The 21,298-nt window shown below is 40.7% G+C and overlaps 1 protein-coding gene across 1 annotated transcript in view; it reads left to right on the forward strand.

Annotated features, from left to right (window-relative positions):
• The first annotated feature begins 2,174 nt into the window (after positions 1–2,174).
• Positions 2,175–21,298, forward strand: part of enah (ENAH actin regulator) — a 53,985-nt gene continuing 34,861 nt past the window's right edge. Inside the window, 3 exon segments of the mRNA XM_046836182.1 lie at positions 2,175–2,585; positions 7,115–7,280; positions 14,537–14,714. Coding sequence (XP_046692138.1) covers positions 2,497–2,585; positions 7,115–7,280; positions 14,537–14,714 — 433 coding nt within the window. The 5' untranslated portion in view covers positions 2,175–2,496.

The raw sequence follows: 21,298 nt of genomic DNA on the forward strand, positions 1-21,298 counted from the left end.
AATTTCAGACCCCTCCATGATTTTTAAGTGGGAGAACTTGCAAAAAAGCAGGGTGTTCAAATACTTATTTTCCTCACTGTGTATGTATATATACAGTGGAACCCACTTATCTCGACCTCGGTTTACTCAACATTTTTAAGGTCGACGTTTTTAAAGTGGAACCGCCAAATTCTCGCTTTGTCTAAGCATTTTTTATCGGTTATGTCGACTTTTTTATGTCGCCGAACCCTAATATCTCGAGCACAAGGGGAGCAAATTTGCCATTTTAACATCAGTTATCTTGATCGGCACTGTGCAGCCGCAGAAGAACTCGCGAAAGTGGCGGAAAAATCAAGCCTTACAGATGCTACAAGTGTTGTATTGTATACTGGTGAATCTCTGCTGTTAGTTAGTGCACATATGCCTTTTGTTGTTAAATGTCATTCGATGAACGGGAGGCGAAAGCCGCGCTTGGTAGGAGTGCGGCGCGGAACGTGGGATGAGCAGCAAAAGCATAAAATTAACACCGGCAGGATCGTGGGGGAATCTGCGATGCGCTTTGGGAAGAAAAGCGCAGCCGTTGAGAGAGTGCCGGTGAGAAGGCACGTACCGGGATACACATGAGCGATAACAACGACCGCCGTGAACCAACATATACCAACAATAACGGACAGTGAGAGTGTGGAAGTTTAAATAGGAGCTGGTGATGATGCTAAACGAGCACCATATGTGCGCTATTGAAGCCGGGAGCTTCAGAGAAAGCGGCCGAGAAAGCACCTGACACGCTGAAGGGGGCCGAAGGGGGCGTGGCAGGTGGATTCCTGACAGATAAACATGTACTGTATGTATTTTTATAGCATGCCTTCATCAAACAAATCGCGGCAACGCTGTTGTGTAAAAACCCTTCAAAACACGCATGCACATTCTCATTTATTAACGCACATCATGTACATAAAGAAATTTCAAGCACGTTAATATATTGCCGCCATTTTGATTTTCGTTTATCTCGATCATCGGTTATCTTGATGCTTTTTGGCAACCCCCTAGGACATTGACATACCGGGTTCCACTGTGTGTGTGTGTGTGTATGTGTGTGTGTATATATATATTTATATTATATATATTTATATATATTTATTAGAATATCATTAAAAGGTTGATTTATTTTAGTAATTAAATACATTTGCATTTACATTTGTGGCATTTAGCAGATACCCTTTTCCATTATTTAAATCAGCACTGCTGGTTTCTGTCTATTCACCTTACTTGTCCTCATGGATAAAAAACCCATAGTTATGTTTGACTTTTTACTATTAGTTAGCATGTACTTGGTGCTGCTCCTTACTTTCTTTGTGCCAAGACCTTAATTTATAAGGGAGGAAACCTGAGCTGGTCATGATGCCACTGCGATTTAGAGTTTGGAGTAGAGGAGATACTGCCATCATCCACCTTTGTACCATGTGGGCTGCTCACCATGATCTCCCACACTTCCTATTATCTGCCTATCATTAAGCAATAGGTTCTTTAAGGATCACTAGCAAGGTCTGTCAGAGCTTGGTTTGGACCAGTCTGCAGATGGCTCTTATGTTGGGTCCTTTATAATTTGTTTGTCTACAACTTAGTGATGTTACTGTAAATCTTCTCTTGTGGTTCACCCATTGCTACATTTGGTTTTAGTCATATTTAGGGCTGTCCACATTATGTAATACTGTACAGCATGCTCAATAACCTAACCCTGGAGCGCATCAATCACCGGAAGAATGTAAATATGCAGGTCAGCCAAAGGCAGTTTTTCACTCTGGAGCTTAAACTAACCAGCAGGGAAATCCACTGATCACTGCACAGGTGTAGGTGAAAGCAAAACGGCAGTGTGCAGTTTGTCTCTGCTCATTCTCTCATTCTCTCAGCTATGCTGTTTAGAGGCTGCTGATGAGTAGCTCCCGGTCTAAGGCACTTCATAACTCATAAGCTCAAATGTTTATAGATTTATCATTATTATTATTATTATTATTATTATTATTTGAGTGATCAGTATATTCCTGATGGACTGGATGCTGTACTCCAGTGACTGTAAAGGAGAATGCATTGCTGTGGAGATCATTCACTGCTCATGCAAGAGGGACTGCTGAGGAGAGCGGGGGTGGAGGAAAAACAGCAACGGAAGGAGAAAGAGAGGGAGGCGGGGAGGGGTGGAGATTTGTTTTATTTGCATTTTTTTCTAGATTAAAATGCAACCTGCTTAGTTGAGTAGCTCTAACAAGGTGTAACGTTTTTTCATCTCTCCCGACGTGATCGTCCTTAACAACTGCGAGCGCTCAAATGCCTGTTGCCAGGTTACCATCCGACACACTGAAATGTGGCACTGTGTACGCGAGCGGCATGGAGAAGCACCATTGACTCGCGCCTGTCTCTAAATAATGAATCAGCGAGGCGTTGTGAGCAGGCGAAGGCGATGAATAGGCGAGTGTGATTAGGACTGAATCCGCATCGCTGGGGCTTCTGAGGGGGGGTGAGACCATGCAGCTCCAACCTCCGACACACTGCAAGTTGTCTGGCTTCATCCTGAATGAAAGATGCACCGCATCTTCAAAAATGGAAGTGCACCGGTACGTAGGTGTTGGCTTTTTCTCTGCTTGGCCTTTTTTTTGCCTGTGGGTGTGTGAGCGGTGCAAAACAGTTGTCGATTTTATTCTGAACAGGATCATCTGGTTTTTTTTACGCTCGAAGATTTAACATGGCATAACGCGCTCGTAAAGAAAAACGTAAAACGTGAGCACTGAGGAGCAACAGCATTAGCAGCGTTCTTACTCATGTTATCGTTGTAGAGATTCCGTGCAACAGATTTGATGACAGAATGAAGAGAAGGTTCCTGCTCTTCTCAGGAAGATTGCTGTTACATTTCTTTTTTCCCTGATGAGCGATTTGTCTCTAAAGCAGAAGGTCCAGGAAGTGGCACGGATCGTTTGCATATTGGACGATTCAGTCACCAGATTTCAAGCAGGAACCTCCATCTGCTAACATCTGCACACTGCAGTCACATCATTGTGTTTCATATAGATTTTGAATCTCCTCTGTATACCATCTCGCTTTATTCTCTTCACTGTAATTGAAGCACCTGCATGTTCATTCATGTACTTATCACATCTGTTTGCAGCAGTGCAATGGCTAATCGTACAGATGCAGGCCAAGAGCTTCATTAAATGGTGGTTTTCGATATTTTAGGCACTTCTGATTTCACAGAATAGTGAGGGGGAAAAACAAAAAACATTCAGTGAGCAGCAGAACAGGCAATGGAAACTTAACCACTCTTTGCAACTGTGGTGAGCAGAAAAGCAGCTCTGAACTCACAACACACTGAATTGTGGGTTTTTATAGTGTGTGTGTTTGTGTGTGTGTGTGTGTGTGTGTGTGATGATGCTTCTGAGCCGTGTGCTTCCTCTGTGTTTGCTGGAGTTTTACTAGTCAAACATGCACATGATCAGCACAACTTTCATGTGTGTACTTTAGCTTTTATAAACTACAGCCGGCTGAGAAAGCTGTGTAATCAACCCACAAAAAACTGTGCAACCACATAATCTAAATAAAGATGAAGTGGTGTAGAGAAGCTTGGGATCTGAATCGGAATGTTGCTCTGTAGTTTTATTTTATCTGCAGGAAACTTCTCTGAAACTAATCCTTATGTTTCCCTGTGATACTATGATCTGCTATGATTTCCAGATGTATGTGGTTCTTCAAACTGTTACTGAAATGTGCACCTGAAGATATGCTTCGCTTGAAGTGGAAGATCTCTTGCTATAGAGCTCTGAATCTTAACTCTACATCTCTGACTGCACCCCAGGCCTCCTCACCTCACCTACAACAGTAGCTGATTTTACTAACACTCATGTGACTGAATGAATCTCACACAAATCTCCACAAGCGAATGCTAAACTCTAGTGGAACATCTTCTCAGAAGAGTGGAGGTTATTATAACCACAAATGGGGACTAAATCTGGAATGTGATGTTCAAAAAAGCATTATTATTATTATTATTATTATTATTATTATTATTTGTTTTTCTGCTTGTGTTGGAGAATGGAAGGTGTGTGTGTGTGTGTGTGTGTGTGTGTGTGTGTGTGTGTGTGTGTTTGAACTGAATGTTGCTCCACTGCTTCACTCAACACTGAAGAATCAGATTAATGGAAGGACAGGAAGCACTTGGTTTTACACTCACAGTGCTGAGTTCAGCCTCAGCTTATATTACACACACTTATTTATCTCTGTTATATTAGCCTCTGCAGGGTCGTCTCAGTCATGCTTATTGTCACCAATTCCATTACAAAAACTTCATACTGTTTAAAATAAATGTCACAGATCAGATGTTTATGGGTGACTCCAACAAAATATCTATACACTTGGATCTGACTAGGGGCATCACTCTAAGAACACAATGTTCAGGTCATAGCCTGTCTGTGTGTGTAAATAATTCAGGGATTTTCCTGAAATGCTGAGAGTAGTGCTGGAGAATGTCTCGCCTTTTTTCCCTAGCTTGTAATACATCTTGCAAATTTTAAATTTCGAAATGGGATCGATTTATTCAGTAAAAAACAAGAGGAAATTCCTTAGTGCTTTGATGTGCATGTTTTTGCGTTCGTTCGAAGTTACAGAGACCAATTAATGAGACCAAATTAACATTATGTAACATTGTCGCGTGCGCGCGCACACTATCAGGAGTGTGTGTAATTCTGTAATTACTGAAGTATGAAGGGTATAAAACAGTCAGGAAAGTCTTAAGATAAAAAAATTTTATTCTCTCAAATAAACATGTCTCTGAGCACTTTATAATCAGCATTAAAAGGCCGATATGCTGCATGATGTCCACCGATGCTTTGTGTGTTTTACTATCTAGCAGTGTGTGTGTGTGTGTGTGTGTAGAAGATGGATGGATAGTGATTTTAGTTTCTTCTTCTTCTTCTTCCTCTTCTTCCTCTTCTTCCTACTCTTGCTCTTCCACAAGATCTTTCTCGCAGTATCACGGATTGAACTACACACAAAACCCGCCCACGTGTGCATTGTTGCTAAGGTGATGGCTGTAATTCCTCAGCCTATAAAAAGCACAGAGGAGTGAGCGGGAAGTCGCTGGAGAAGAGTCGCGCGAAGGGACGTCTCGTGGCATCCACACTGCGCTCACGCTCGAATCCTTCTGGTGTGATTAGAGTGCGCTTTTAAAACCTGCCATTGATTTGAAAATCTAAAAAAAATATCAGAAGCCCGTTTTTGCGTACGTGATGCTGCTGCTGCAGTCTTATGCAATATTGACCATGAGAGACTCTCTCTCTCTCTCTCTCTCTCTCTCTCTCTTTCTCTCTGTCTCTCAGGAATGCTTACATGTTCAGTTTTTTAAATGCCTCTGCTGGAATCAGCCCCCCCTTCCTCTGCAGAGCTGCGAGTGGTAGATTGGCGTGTAGAATGGGTGAGGATCGGTAGTGTAGGTCGGTTCCTTTGAATTTTTTATATATATTTATATGTACTGTATATATAGAGAGTAAGCTGGCAGTTGTACATTCGCTTCCCGGTGGGAGTCGGAGCCTATTTCCAGCTCCCTGTAACACCTACACCACAGCCTGGACCCTCCCTGTGAGCACTATTCCTCCTGCTACAGCCAGCTCTGTGCCACTGTGTGTGTGTGTGTGTGTGTGTGTGTGTGTGTGTGTGTGTGTGCGAGTGTGCCTTTTAAATAGCTGCCGTGTTTCTCACGCTCCTGTAGCTTGTAGAGTAGGTGAAAAACTCTCATTCAGGAGCTTCGAATCTTCATTTGAAGCAGCTACTGAGTCCCCATTGAGGATGGAGAGGTTTTAACTCCATCTAGCAATTGTTTATGAAAATGCTGTTGTGCTATCTGTCAGTACACACACAAACACACACACTGATATAATGGTGATTGTATACACAAACTTATAAGGTTGAGGTGCTCCACTTTTCTGGGAAGGTGTTCTACTAGATTTTGTGGAGATTTCTGTGAGATTAATTCAGACTCAAGGATGTTAAAGTCTGGTACTGATGTAGGTGAGTTGAGGAGGCCTGGGGTGCAGTCAGTGTTCACATTCACCCCACAGTCCACTCAATAGCTTTCACTCCAAACCATGTAAAGTATATCTTTATAGATCTGGCTTTGTGCACAGGGGCTTTGTCATGCTGGAACAGGTTTGGGAAAATGTTCATGCCAAAACATCCAAAGACGTCCCATTGTGTGCCTCCAACTTTGTGCTAACAGTTTGGGGACGAACCACACAAGACTGTAAAAGTTTTATTAAACCACCACAGTATTATAAAACCACTGTATACCCAAAGAATTTAGTTTGCAATGCTTTCTTTTAAAACTGCATCACACAGGAAATCCGGTACGGAGCAGAACAGTTTGCTTAAACATTCGAAAAACTTCTTACCCTACAACAGTACCTGATTTTACACCCTTGTGGCTGAATGAGCACAAATCTCCACAAACACAATCCAAATTTTAGAGGAAAATCTACCCAGAAGAGTGGAGGTTATTATAACAGCAAGTGGGGGACTAACTGGTCATATATATAAGATAAATATTGTATTAGACATGTAGAAATGGAAATTGAGAAAGAAGTATACATATATAATCATTATATTTAGTTGTGAAGTGGGAGAGGAGATTTGGAGGAAAGCAGAACACAGTTATATTGTGAAATCCTCAATCATGTCTGGTCCTGTAGCCTGGACCTCGCCTGTGTGTAGCGACACTGGGCGATGACGTGTAATCGCTTCACTGTGTCACTCTAAATCAGACGACAGATGGTTGAGATTTTTCAGTGTGCTCGAGTCTGACTCACTCTTTGTATTAGACAGCAGCGAGACACCAAACAGTAATTATATTATGACAGATTTGTCAGAATGGGTCAAGGTGAAACACAACTGTAAATCCTTTTTATTTTACCCCTTTTCTTAATTAATGATATTCACCTCTTTACTTCTTTGTTTTTCTTAACCCTGTGGTCAAGAATTTTGTAAGTCAAGTTCTCTTTATGAACTGATGAAATCGGTGTTAGTGCCAATCAGCAGGACGCGAATCGGGGACGCTGTTCAGATCACGTTCTTTAATGTTGCTCTGTTTGTTCTTGTTGTGCAGTGAGCAGAGTATCTGTCAGGCCCGGGCCGCTGTCATGGTGTATGACGACACCAACAAGAAGTGGGTCCCAGCCGGAGGTTCCACGGGTTTCAGCAGAGTCCACATTTATCACCACACGGGGAACAATGCCTTTCGGGTGGTGGGCCGCAAAATCCAGGACCACCAAGTAAGCAAGTATTACATTCATTCACTAACTAACAATGAAACGAAATATGAGTATTGGCATCTTTTCTTTAAAGACGTGTGTTGAGCAGGAAGTGGAATTGGACATGCTGCAGATAAGCAAATTATAAGCACACGTGGAACAATCAGATTAGTGCACCAAAGCTACCTGTAGTACAAGATTATATATTGCTCCACCTGACTAATTCATATGAACTTTCATATGAAGTACACTTCAAATACAAATACGATGACGGTCACAGGAGACACACAGGAAGCTTTCGGATTAGTATTATGTTCTAACCCAGGGGTGGCCAACCCACGGCTCAGGAGCTGCATGCGGCTCTTACGCTCATATCGAAGTTTGTGTTTTTGTTTTTTAATGTGCGTGTTCGCTTCGCTTGAGTTCAATACGGTATTTTTAAGACTTAAATGAGCTTGCCCCTACTGGGAAACTTTGCAGTATATCAGACCTGGGCAAACTACGGCCCGCAGGCCACATCCGGCCCTTTGTACATCCCTGTCCAGCCTGCGTTAGGCCAATCATAAATTACAGGGATGCACCAAAAATCTTCGGCTGAAATACCTAAATCACCGAAACAACACGGCAGAAACACAATTGTAATGACGCAATAAAAAAGCGCAGCAGCACACGGTTATCTGGATAAGAGCAACATGTCTGCGGTGTGTGGATAGTGATGTGCAAAACATGCAATGCTGAAATTTCAAGAGGGGGTGTATCTGCAAAGAGTTTCTCCAAGTCGGGTTTAATTTATCACCTGAAATCCAAACATCCCGATTGCCATTCTAAATATGAGAAAAATGCGGCGCAGAAAAGTAAAGTCAATCCGAGCATGCGCACTCAGTCTGTAGAGGACGTTTTTGAAATGGCAGGAAAGTTTTCCAGTGATGGTGCCAAGGCAAAAGGCATAATATGGATTTTATTGCCTTTTGAATTGAATTTTCATTTCGGTGCATCCTTAAAATATTATCGTTGGTGTGGCCCTCTGACACAAATCAGGTTTCTCATGTGGCCCCTTGTAAAAATTAATTGCCCACCCCTGCGGTATATTCATCTCACGCACATGTGCATTTGACGAAAATACCGTATTGAACTCAAGCGAAGTGAACACGCACATAAAAAAAACACAAACAAAGTCCTTGTTTTCTACCCTGAAACACATAAAATCAAAGCATCGATCTGTTCTGACTGACACCCATGTAAAAGAATTACAATAAATCTGGCTGAGAAGAGGTGTGTGTGTGTGTGTGTGTGTGTGTGTGTGTGAGGAAGGGATGGGTGATGTTCATGTGTGCCCATGTGTATGATGTGGCTCTTTGCGTTAACACAGTAAAAAATGTGGCTCTCGGTCTCTGACTGGTTGGTCACCCCTGTTCTAACCTCTTCAACCCTGGTGTCCTCTTCAGTGCAAAACTCCAGGAAAAAAGACCCGTTTCAGTGTCCCATACACACAGGTGAATCATCATGTACCATCATGTAACATCATGCGTGTGAGAGTGAGTGTAGAATGATCTTTGTGTTGCGTTGCTTCGGCCGGTCTTGTGTGTTGAGGAGAGACGCAGATAAACTTTGCACCTATGTGAGATCCTCTGGTTTGTTTGCTGCTCCTGGCTGGATGTACATGTATGTGTAGTTTGTAAGATTTCTTGACGCTGAGAAAGACAGAAGAAGCTCAGTTTTAGTTTGTGTAGCAATTTTTAACAATAGCTCTTGTCTTAAAGCAGCATTACAGACATGAACAGCTTCATTGAGAGATTTGGGATAAAAGTAAGGGCTTCAGGGGATTTTATAAATAAAGCCATGAAAATGCGTCCACTTGTCTGCTGCTTTAGTGTCTCAACAGTGTTTTGGAAGAGACGCATGAAGGAATTTGCATGGCTTGTATGATTTGACTAGTCGTTAACTGTCCTACCTGCCCAGTCTCTGCCTTTTACACATGTTCAGGAAATGACAGTATTGCAAGAAACAAACAAAAGTATACATTGTGAGAAAAGAAAAAAATATTCTGAAACCGAAACAATGAGCTGTTTAAGTTTTAGTTGTGGGGCAGGGTTTAGTGGTACTTTAATCTTATTGGATACAGAGGTTTAGACGGACAGGTCCAAAGATGCAAAGACGTAAGTGATTTTTTTAGACCGAGTTCTGGATGCCCATCTCTATAGATTTCTAGCTTTTGTAATGATTTAATTTCTACACTATTTGGCCTAAAGTATTGGGACACCCAACTTCTATGTGGTTTTGCACCAAATAAAGTTGGAGGCACACAATTGTGTATGATGAAATTTTCTCTTTACTTGAACTAGAAGACCCAAACCTGTTCCAGCATGATGATGCCCCTGTGCACAAAGCCAGCTCCATGAAGATCTGATTTTCATGGGTTGGAGTGGAAGACCTTGATTGTCAGCTTGAACAGCTTTGGGATGAATGTGGGTGCTGACTGTACCCCAGGCCTCCTCACCTCACCTACAGTAAATCATTGTCGTTTGTTACGGATTATAAGCCGCTAATTTTTTCCCACGTTTTGAACCCCGCGGCTTAAACAATGAAAAATTTATGAATTTTTTCTGGGTTTTTCCCGGTTTCACAAACTTCAAGCCAAAAAACTGAGCGACATAACATTAGACCAATGAAATTTCCGAACAGAAACGAAAAAACGCACCTCACCTGTGTTCTGAGCTGCACGGCATCAGGAGAAAAAAAGTTTTTTTAAACACACGACGATGCCAAAAGATAAACTCCCGAGAGAAATAGTTGTGAAAGAAATGAGGAAGACAGTGAACAATGACTTTCTTGGTCGGCTACTGTTTAGATACAAGCCGTTGTAACACGTTGAGTCTGGGTCATGGGAGAGCTCGCTAACTCCTGTTGCAACAGAAATCATATAAGCACAGACAGATTTCCAAAACTCGTGCTTTTTTATTTTTCTTGGCAACAGCGTTAAGGGGTTAGTCAAAGAAACTTAGAAATGAGCATCAGAAAATATCATATTCCTCGGTCTTGCACACATGCAGTAATACCGGAAATGCAGTGGCATGCTATTCCCAAAATGCCGCTTTGCTCTTAAAGGAGCCACAGCATATTTCACTCGTTACATCGTGTAACAGACACTGTCTTTCGTTAAAGCCTGCGGCTTATAGACAGGTGCGGCTTATTTATGTTTAAAATAAAAATCTTTGTCAAATTCAGTGGGTGCAGCTTATATGTGGGTGCGCTTAATAGTCCGGAAATTATGGTACCTGACTTTACTAACACTCTTGTAGCTGAATGAATCTCAAACTAATCTCCACAAAATCTAGTGAAACATCTTCCCAGAAGAGTGGAGCAGTTGGGGTGTAAATGTGGAATAGGATGTTCAAAAAGCACGTTCCAATCATATGCTTTGGTGTCCACAATTCTTTATCTATATAATAGGGTTTTGTTCATCCAGTAATGGGTAATGGGTAAATTATTAATTACTAGCTAATATACTAACTTGCTAAGTGAGTCCTTTCTATTTCAAGTTCCATTCAATACTGTTGGCACAAATGTGATTCCACAGAAGTGGAACAGCTGCAGTGTGAAGGTCAGGGTTGAGTTCTGGACACAGATGCTTTATGCTCTGAGTTTGTGCTTTTTCTGGAGAATAAAGGCCCAGTGTTGATTTAAATGAGCCGTAAAACAGCAGGAGGTATATGTAGTGGAGATGTTAATATAGCTCTCGACGCAATGCGTTAATTGAGTTAGTTGAACGGTGGTGGTGATTAGCGTGTTGGACTCCTGTCATGTGTTGGAGTGAGAAGATTGTACTTGCCACTGGCAGAATAGTGAATGTGTGAGGGAGTGAGGAAGTGATGAGCAGCAGTGCGTAGCATGCACTTTATCTGCTGTTGTCCGGTTCTCTCGGTTGTTTATACACACACTCCTTTTTGTAGAGGAGGTGAATTCATGAGTGCATCCCATTTTTTTTTTTTTTTTGCACCTCGTAACACATTCGTGAACCTACAGTCAGCTGTAGGTCCTACAGTCAGGAGTTTAGTGCAATGATCAAATAATTTCCCAGCAGCACTTTGTGTGTGTGTGTGTTTCCAGCTAGTCAAGCTTTCTGAGACCTAAACTCAAACTAGTTTCAGTTTGTGAAATAAAAGTTGAAGGATGAGTGGTTCAGTACAGACCACGCTCACTCTAAATGCTAAAACACACCAATAGGACAATCTAACGTCTCCTGTTTATTCAATGTATCTTCGTGTAATCCCACTGGTTTGCTCAAATGCCCATTGTAAAGCCATTTTAGATGTAGTGTAGTAGTCTTCTATTAGCTGATGCTCTACTTTTTCTTTTTAAAACTGTCAGGTGATCCTCGCAAAACAATACAGTGATTGATGACATCAAATAGTGATAATAGAATTAGGGTTCATTTCCCATCAGTCATATAGACATAGTGTTTGATAGAAGGTCTGTAAGCTGTCAGAAAACAGAAATGTTATTGAAGGTGCTGATTGTATTTACAGTGAATGCTAATGATATCTTTAGGGAGTTTCTCCCTCACCACCATCACCTCTGGCTTACTCATTAAGAATAAGCTTCTATTTTTAAAAATGAATATCCTGAATCCAAGTATTTCTGTGAAGCTGCTTTGCGTCTATATTCATTGTCATTCATTGAGTTGAACTGAGGAATGTTGGTGGTGGTGGTGGAAAAGAATTTCAGCCATGTTGATGATGGCTATCTGCTCAACCAGGTAATATATCACAGTATCATCCAAGCATGTTCAGTATGCACTTGTTTTCCCATTAGAAGCGCCTTTGACTCTGCCTTTGAGCTGGTTTTGACCCTACATCAGAAAACAGCTTGGGGTGCCATGTATCCTTCTCTCTATCTAATCTGGCATTCCAGATCAGTGACACCTTTTAATGCAATTAGATGAAATAAGGCCAAATAATTGTGGGCACCGGGGCTCATTTGTTGTTATAATAACCTTCACTCTTCTGGGAAGCTGTTCCACTAGATTTAGAGTGTGTTAGTAAAATCTTGTCCTTGGGTGTAGCCAACATTCGCTTTCATGCCAAAGGTGTTCAATAAAGTTGGAGCTCTATAGCAGATGACGTTCCACTCCATCCCATGTAAAAGATATGTTCATGGTGAACAAGTGCATTGTCATACTGGAATACCATACTTAATGGTAACAATATAGGTTAAGAACCGCACATCTCTGGAATAATGTTGTCCATATAGTTTATGAAAAGAAAGTCACTATGAATATCACTGAAATAGTTTTGTTGTTATAAAGAAACATTCATTACATGTTAGACAATAAATTGGGACGACTTGGTTAACATTGAGAAGCACAAACCTGGTAGGCTTAATCAAGTCATTATAAATAGGCTGTATGGCATATTTTACACCATTCAGTGATTGAAGCTGCTTTACAACATTAATACATACATTGATGATCTATATGCTGCCTGCTATGTCCAGAGCCAGAAGCGAATTTATTGCTGTAACATTGTTGTAATGAAAAGAATACAACAGCAGGGTGATTAGGAAAAAAAATGACAAATATTTGTAAAACAGTTTGATCAAATTATAGAGAAGCTGGAAAAGAACTGCTGAGTCGATAGCTTGACCGGCTCACACTGTGTTCTGGCCAGCTGCTCAGTTCGGACTGGACGCTGCTGCTTTTGAGAACAGATTTTCTTTGAAAACCATGAATATTTAATGATAGTGGCTCGAGTTAATAATAATAATCAAGTCAGTGCATTTTGTCTGCATTGCACACACACATACGTAACCATGTAAATGTTTAACACCTATATATCATAGTCTCAAGACTGACATTATTACTGCTCTGTGTGCTATAAGGTTTATTGTAGGACCGCAGTAGTTTTACAGCTGTATGTGCAGATTTTTGTGTAATGTAGTACAAGAAAAAAAATGCATTCATAACCATATATTACCAATTAGTGGTCTTTAGGGAGTGCTTCTGAGGAGAGGTGTATAGAAAGTTTCTCTCGATGAAATGCAGAGTCACCGTTCATTTGCTCGACTTTCTACAGTTACAATCACAAATGTGCACTTCCCCTCCAGTACCCCGTTTGTTCTTACAGCACTGTCAGCAGATAGCAGAGCTTTGATGAAAGCAGAGGAGTTTTCTTGCCCGGTTTGACCACCACTAAGCACAGGCCTGTCAAGAATCTTACAGTTGTACAAAATATGTAGAGGGGGCAGGGAACGTCAGATTCACCCAAACCAAATTTCTTATGTTTATTTGAGTGTTTGTTTGTTTGCACAAATTCCAGCCAATACACTGCAGCAAGTTAGCAATGCAGCGAGTATATTCCTGCAGCTATCTGTTGGCCCTTTAAGATCAAATACATGCTTTTCACAACGATGTTCATGTCACTCGTGTTTCTTAAAGTCTTTTGGATTCTCTTTTGGAGTTTCTTGACTGATGGTTCAGAACAAGCTGAAATCTCCCACATATACACACCTTTTGTGCTTGTGGTCAATGAGGATTTTGTCCCAGAATGCCTCTGGATAGTCTAGATGGCATTTTGCAAATGTATCTGACTCTTCCATGCAGATCATGTGCATGCAGCACTGCACAGTAGGATGGTGCACTGGTTTTCCAATACATTTTATTTCTAAAATGGTTTTAACAGTGGAGACTGTTACAAAGCATATTTAAAGAAATCTGAACATAAATTGTAAGTTAATACCCCCAGTCCTGTAGGTTCTTGCTGTCATTTGGCAATGTGCTCGGTCTTCCAGATCTTGCTATGATTTCCCCAGCACGCCCTAACTATCATCTCTTAATAACATTTTTAACAGGGGAAATTGTGAGCTAGAGGCTTTTTTCCCCCATCTTTTTATAGTCGTCCTCTGCTTTTTAGGCATCACATATTTTCATTTTCGGATCTGCAGCCAGCTGCTTAGATGAATCCATTGGTGTCTAGTGCTAGCAAAAGTGAAGTGTGTGTGTATTACGCTCTGGAATTGTTTTACCCTTTATGATTTTTGACCTGAGTAACAAGTCCGAAGTCATTTTAAGGACTTTACACCTCCATACTTTTGCACATGCAATTTCTTTATATTTAATCAAATATAAAGTAACTATGCAGCAACATTTGTTATTTTTTTCACACTGATGCTCCACAAAGGTGCATGTTTAACTGCATAGCTTCTTATGAACCAGTCATTTTTATTTCATTTAGTGTAGAAACCCTCTCTTCAGTCTAATGTGTTTCTCGTGTTGTTCCCAGGTGGTGATAAACTGCGCCATTCCCAAGGGACTGAAATATAACCAGGCGACTTTGACGTTCCATCAGTGGCGTGACGCACGCCAGGTGTATGGCCTTAACTTTGGCAGCAAAGAGGATGCTAACGTGTTTGCCAGTGCCATGATGCATGCTCTGGAGGTGCTCAACTCTCAGGATGCGGGTGAGTCGGACATTATTGTTGTGTACAGTGTTTTCACAGTAATGATTCCGCTAATGGCCGAGTAAAGAAAAAAATAATCCCAGAATTATGGTGTTGTGTTATCGCTGGATCAGAAACATGGGCCTCTTTATTCTTTGATATTTGAGCGTTCACACAAAAGGGAACTGGTATACATACCTTTTCTTTTTTTCTCCTCTTCTCCTTCATCTTTTGTTGGATGTGAATGTGCCATTGTTCACTTTGTGAGCCTGTGTGTCCGACCCGTATCTTGTTTTTTTTTAAATATAAATTTCATGTAGTTCTGTACCATTTAGGCTGTATTCAAATCTCTATCTATCCAACCGTGCTGATATTTACAGTATGTAGGTTTGCAGAATGCATCTGCAGACCATTGTGTTCTGTGTGTAGAGTGAGTGGTGCTGGACTCCTGTTATCACCCCAGGAAGCTGTGCATTCACACTCTTTATCGCCATCTATTAATTACCTTATAGTCATGCGCTTAATTATGCAAAGTGATGTTAATTATGCCTTCCTCACTGACACGCCAGTTAGCACGCTATCAAGGCCCGGAGAAATACGACATCTCGGCTGCTGTATGAATAAAACCAGGTGCTTGATTACGCTTTTTAACTTTATAGTGTTTTCAACCTCGCTTTTTACATCACGTATCTCTCTTTTTCTTCTTTGGTCTACTTCTCTCTGCTTAGCTCATGCTTTCATTATAAAAACATATATTCCAGTATATCCACAATGTTTTCTCCTGGAGCCGAGTGCGATCCATTCTCAGAAGGAACGTCTGTACAATGGAGCATTGATGACAAAATAAATAAAGATGCAAATAACAACAATAAGTCTCACCTGGTTGATGGGGACAGGAAGAGCTTGTGATCCCTGAGGTGAAACTCCCAAATAGTTTGATGACACACAGGTTACCACCCAAACCTTTTCTGCCTTTGTTTACGGCTTCTGTTTGATAGCTTGCGCTATTTTAGTCGCCAGCTCGTGGTCATTTGCTGGCTAACTGCACGCTCCAGCACTTCAGCACTGGGATTTAATGTAGAGGTGAAAGAGTGCCATGTTTACTTATTGAACTTATCAATTTGTTTGACACCCGAAACTGGCAGTACGCTGGGGGTTTTAATGGGATTTGATATTTATTTTTAAAAGTATAGTATTTGAAGCAAGACAAACAAGGAGATTGGGCTGTCAGTCATGTGCAGGGATGATGATGATGAACTTTAAAAAAAAATAAATAAATAAAAAAAATTATATTGAAAGTTATTTGCAAAAAAAGAGCACTCTGTCCATAAGGAGTGTCTCTAAATCGTCTCTAGCTCTCTTTACCACCAAGCTAAAGACTAGCTAGCTTTACTCATACCCTGTTACTTCTAAATTCACCAGTAGTATCTTGCAGGAGATCATGTAGATAGCGGTGGACGTGTGAAGTTCCTGCAGACATATAATAATGATGACCTGCTGATGCCTAAACTTTTTTAGTACTTTAGAATATCTGAAATATCTCCTACTCCTCTCAACACATACACATGCTTAGGAGATATGCAGAAAGAAAATTCTTTATCTCCACTCTCTTTGCTAGTCACACTCGGACTCTAGAGCTGCCAGGAGAAGACCTGATGATCTCCTCCTCAGATCTCAGTACCAGACATCCGGCTGGTCACTGGGCTCCTCACGGAGACTTTTATTTTAGGATCTCGTCACTGGCTTGCTTATAGCTTTCTGCCTCAAGCGGTGGAGAGTATCATGTGTCACGTCAGATGTTAGTTTGTTGTTCTGCCTTTTATTCACAGTATAAATACTTTGTAGTGATGATCTGTTGACAGATAAAAACACAGGTCAAGTACATGGGATTATCTCATGTGCCTGGACGAGGTGGACTGTCGCACTGGCTGTGTTGATTTAAGGCCCTGATGTGTCTGCCTGTATGAGGTCCTGCTTTAAGATTGGATTCTGATGGTATCTGGGGAAATTCTGCCCTGGGGGGGTTAGTCAGGGGGTGAGTAAGCGAATGGGTTTGGGAGACCTGTGTCTGGTATGTCTTTGCTTATAACAGCACATGACTTTGATTGCATCATGAGACCTTTTGGAAACGATGATGGGACAAGTGACGTTATGTGGCTCGCTTTTTAATGATGAACTCTGGCTCCTTGGTCTCACAGTCTCTCAGTCTCTTGGTCCCTCAGGCCTCATTCTCTCGATCTTGTTCATGTGCGTCAGTGAATAGACTTAATGTTTGAGCTACTCTCTGAAGCTCATCAGCTGCTGACTTGGAGCTTGTAGTTTTTATTTCCAGTCGGTGTTTTTTTTTTTTAATAAAAAAACAACAAAAACAGTTCTGCCACATCAGAGAGGACGTAAGAACCCAGATCATCATGCCTGCTCCACGGGTGCGCTGTTTGCAAGAACACAAGATCAGCAACGTTAAGATCATCCTAAGGAGTAAGTCCACTATCTTCGTGTAACCTGTTGAAAGCCGTGTTAACAGGTTCTGAGTGCTGAAAATGTTCAGTGTTCGCACTGATTGTGTCGGAATCTGTGCTGTCGTGGAGCAGGAAGATGTGTCTGCTTACAAACCTTTACAAGCCTAGTTTCACATTCATCAAAATGTACATGTTTACATGTGACTTATATCTATCTGTTGTTTAAAACCATGAGAGGATCCAGATATTAAGATATACCTTTATTCGTCCCACAGCGGGGAAATTTCTCAAATTATTCTGCTCTTCGTGAACTTTTGAAGAATATTTGTCTGGAATGTTTTTTGAACCGCTTTGCTCAGCCTTCACTTTTTCAACCACAAAATGATTAGGAACCCGACCCCCCCCCCCTTTGCAGTGTTTTTTGGCACTGGTATCTCTAAGCAGAGCGTCTTTTATTAGGTGACTTTGCATCAACATCTCTTTCCCCCTTCTCCTGTTCATCTCAACGCTCCCTGGGAGGATCAGATGGTGTGTTTATGTAATGTCTTGGTGGTAAGGCTAAAAAAAAGAGCACATGGCCACCTTACACCCCAACAGATGACTAGGGACTAGTTTTATTCGTACTGACTGGTTAAAGGCTCATGTGCAAGGAATAAACTGGTACCTTTAAAATGGAAACTGGAACCTCCACACTTGTGTTTTTTTTTTTTTTTGTTTTTGTTTTTAAAAGTAGACATAAATCCTGGTGTTTGCCAGGCTCTCTCATCCAGAAAAACACAAGATGCTTATACGGGATCTTGAGGCTTAGAATGCGTGTCTCGTAACGTACATGTCGAGCGTAACCCAGAGGGGTCATCTATGTCATCCAACTGGAGAAATGCAGCTTGTTGCATTTAATACATGCAGTGTTATTTATTATACTGATGCAGGTCTTACGTTCTAATCGACTCACAGGTTTTAAACTTTACTATTTATTTTTTTATTTTTTTCTAGACAATAATTGTTTTAAAATTGAATTAAAAACAAATCAGAAGTTATGTCGTTCTGTCACTGAAAGAAATGACAAGTCACTATGACTTGTTGCTGAAACACGTTTAACAGTTTGCCGTTATCAGTAGGTTTATTTCTTTTCAAGTGACCATTATTTGTAACCAATATTTAATATGTAGATTGATTTCTCCTCACTAAACTGTTTCTCGAGCGTGTTTTATCAGCACCACGAATATGACGCATCACAACACCTACGGAGAATGAGACATGTCCTGAGAGTCACATAGAATACAAATTAACATGGCAGAGGTAGAGCTGTAACTTCCTGGAGACACAACAGGAAAAGGTTTGATATCATCTTTTTTTTTTTTGTTTTGTTTATTTTTGTTTGTTTTTTTGTTTTTGTTTTTTTTGCACTACAAAGGCATGTGTGTGGAAAAGGGCCATGCGTTAGAAGTCAGAAGGAACTTAAGTAAATTGATAATTTGTTGTCTGTCTGAACCAAAGAAATAAAAGTAAAATGTCTGCATTATATTGAATTGCAGAGCATCATATTTTTTCCATTTCATCGTACTGCTTTGTGTTGAATCGACTCAAAATCAGATCACACTGCATCATAATACTGGTGAATCATGTCATGTTGGTAGCTGCTTCATATGTATCTTTAATATATTGTTTTGTTGGCTATGCATCAAGATGGGAATTGCGTTGGCCTCAGTAATGGAGATGCACATCCCTACTACATAGGACATTTCATTTTTTTCATGAATGTAGTAGTAGGTAGATGTGGTAGGGTTTGACACATACATACAGTCACCATGAAACAGAAGTCTGTTGTGATGGACCAGTTGGTCTGTTTCACTGGAATTACATTTTTGGCTTCCTATGTAGAAAATGAGCCCGTAGCATGAGCTGTTATATTTCCTGGAAGTTAAGGTGGAACAAAACTAAACAGAAATATATTCTATTTCCTCAGTGTCAAAAAATTGCCAAATGTATAATTTATTGTATTATTATTATTATAATTATTATTATTATAATTATTATTATTATAATAATGCAACCTTATTCGGAAGATAAAGATACTGTGCAGAAATAAACAAAGGCTCAGTGTATTTCATTTTCAGTATATTTCCTTTGAATACACTTTGCAGCATATCCATTGTTTTGTGCTCTGAGGTGAGGACAGTACTGATGTATATAAATTATACAAATGGTGATACTGGGATCTCTAATAAATTCCCTTCTGGGTTCTTCTCTTTCTGGATTCTGCTTCTTTCTCCTGCATTCTCCCTTTTGAATTATTTACTGGATTAAAATTTGGTCTTGAGTTTATCCAGTTCTGGATTCTCTCCTGGATTATTTAACTCGTTTCTCTCCTGGATGTATTACTGGGTTCTCTTCTGAAATCTTCACTGGGCTATTTACTGGGTTTTCTGATTAGTTATTTAATTGGTTTATTATTGGTTTTCTGGTGTCTTCTACTGGATTGTCTACTACTTTTAATTTGGTTGTTCCTGGGCTGTCTAGAGTTTGTTGTGTGTTGTTGGCTAGAAGATAGAGATGTTTTTTTTGTTAACTTTGTTAGTGCTTGAATCTACAATGATGCTTTTCAAAAACGGGAAATGATTATTGTGTGTGATGTGAATTTTTATTTTTTTCCCCATACCCTCTGCTTGAGCTGTATGCAAGTTTGGTTGTAAAAGGTTTATCCTCTTTGGCACATGCCTTAGCCCTAACCTAATGCACTGAGGCTGATCTGATCTGATTGAAGGGCAGCAGGATCGTACTCCTCACTCTCGCAGCGATGAATAATTCATCAGTGTATGATGGACAGGTTGCTTTTTTCTGCATAAACGTCAGGGCAGGGCGGCACTGCCCATAGCCTTCTTGCTTCCAGTCTCGTCTTGTTTTACCACAGCACAGCTGTTTGGACACCATGCTTCTCTCACTGTGGTCCCGGGATGCCGGTGACTCCGGTGTTTGCGGTGTCGGAGATGCAAGCGCACTCGTCCTCATGAATGACCCTCCCAAAGACTGCAAGAATGGACTGATACGGTACATCTGCTGCCAGAAGAGTCCTGCCTTTCCCCTGCGCTTGTGTAGGTTCCTGTTTTTGTGCTTCGTCATATTCTGACTTGTGCCTTTTTGTCGTTTTTATGCTTATGTTACTGTATCAGTATTTAAAGATTCATAGGCACAAGGTATCAAGGTTGTAATTTGATGCTTGTGGAGTCAATTAGCAGTAGATTACCACATTGCTGTAAAAGAGTTGAAGTAGAAGTTCCCATCAGAGTTGATTCTGAGTGCTTTTGGATGTGGTCCATGCGCCGAGTGCTGTGTAGATGAGCAGGTCAGTATGAAAGCACAGCAGTCTGGCAGTTTAAGGCCACATTACAACCTCATAAAGCCATGTTTTTATTATTATTATTAGTCCACGGCATGCATTGGGAGAGATTGATTGGCCTTCTGCTGACTCATTAGGAACTGGCCTCAGTTGTAATTAGTGGGAAGCAAGTGACATTGTTACTGTGGTGCTCTTTTTGTTTTTCCTGGGTGGAATTTGCTAATATGATCAAATGATTGAGAGTTTATGGATAGGAACTGTGTTACAGAGAGCAATTAATAAAAACAAAGAAGCCATGCCTGGATTGAATCTGACCAAAGATCTATACAGTGTGACATAATATTCTTTTGGTGCCTTGGTTTTGAAGAAACTGTTCATCCAGCATTCAGAGGTTTGATGTATTTTTTTAAAGCAATAGTCCATATTGGCCATTCCATTCACATTTTTCCCCAAGTTAAAATGCAGATTATTACCTTTAATTTCATTGTTTTAGAGATACAGTTCACTTCTTTCATCCCAGAGGGAAATTAAAGAATTTGCATTAGGGATTAGTCATTAATGCATCGTCTCGCAGCTAGCAAGTCTCTGTGCTGTTTTTTTAGGCCATTGTTACAGTAAATGTGCACAGTGTCTCAGTGCTGCTTTGGTCCAGTCCACACTGCTGGCTTTTACCACATTTCATGCAGTGCTTCATATTAGTGACCAAGTTTTTAATGAGCATATGGGGATTTGGCTTCCTAATAAATTCTCAAAACTCATTGGTCAAAATTGCAACAATGCAGAATAGTAAACGAATTTCTGCCGTGTGC

Source organism: Silurus meridionalis, chromosome 23, assembly GCF_014805685.1.
Source record: "Silurus meridionalis isolate SWU-2019-XX chromosome 23, ASM1480568v1, whole genome shotgun sequence".
Lineage (NCBI taxonomy): Eukaryota > Metazoa > Chordata > Actinopteri > Siluriformes > Siluridae > Silurus > Silurus meridionalis.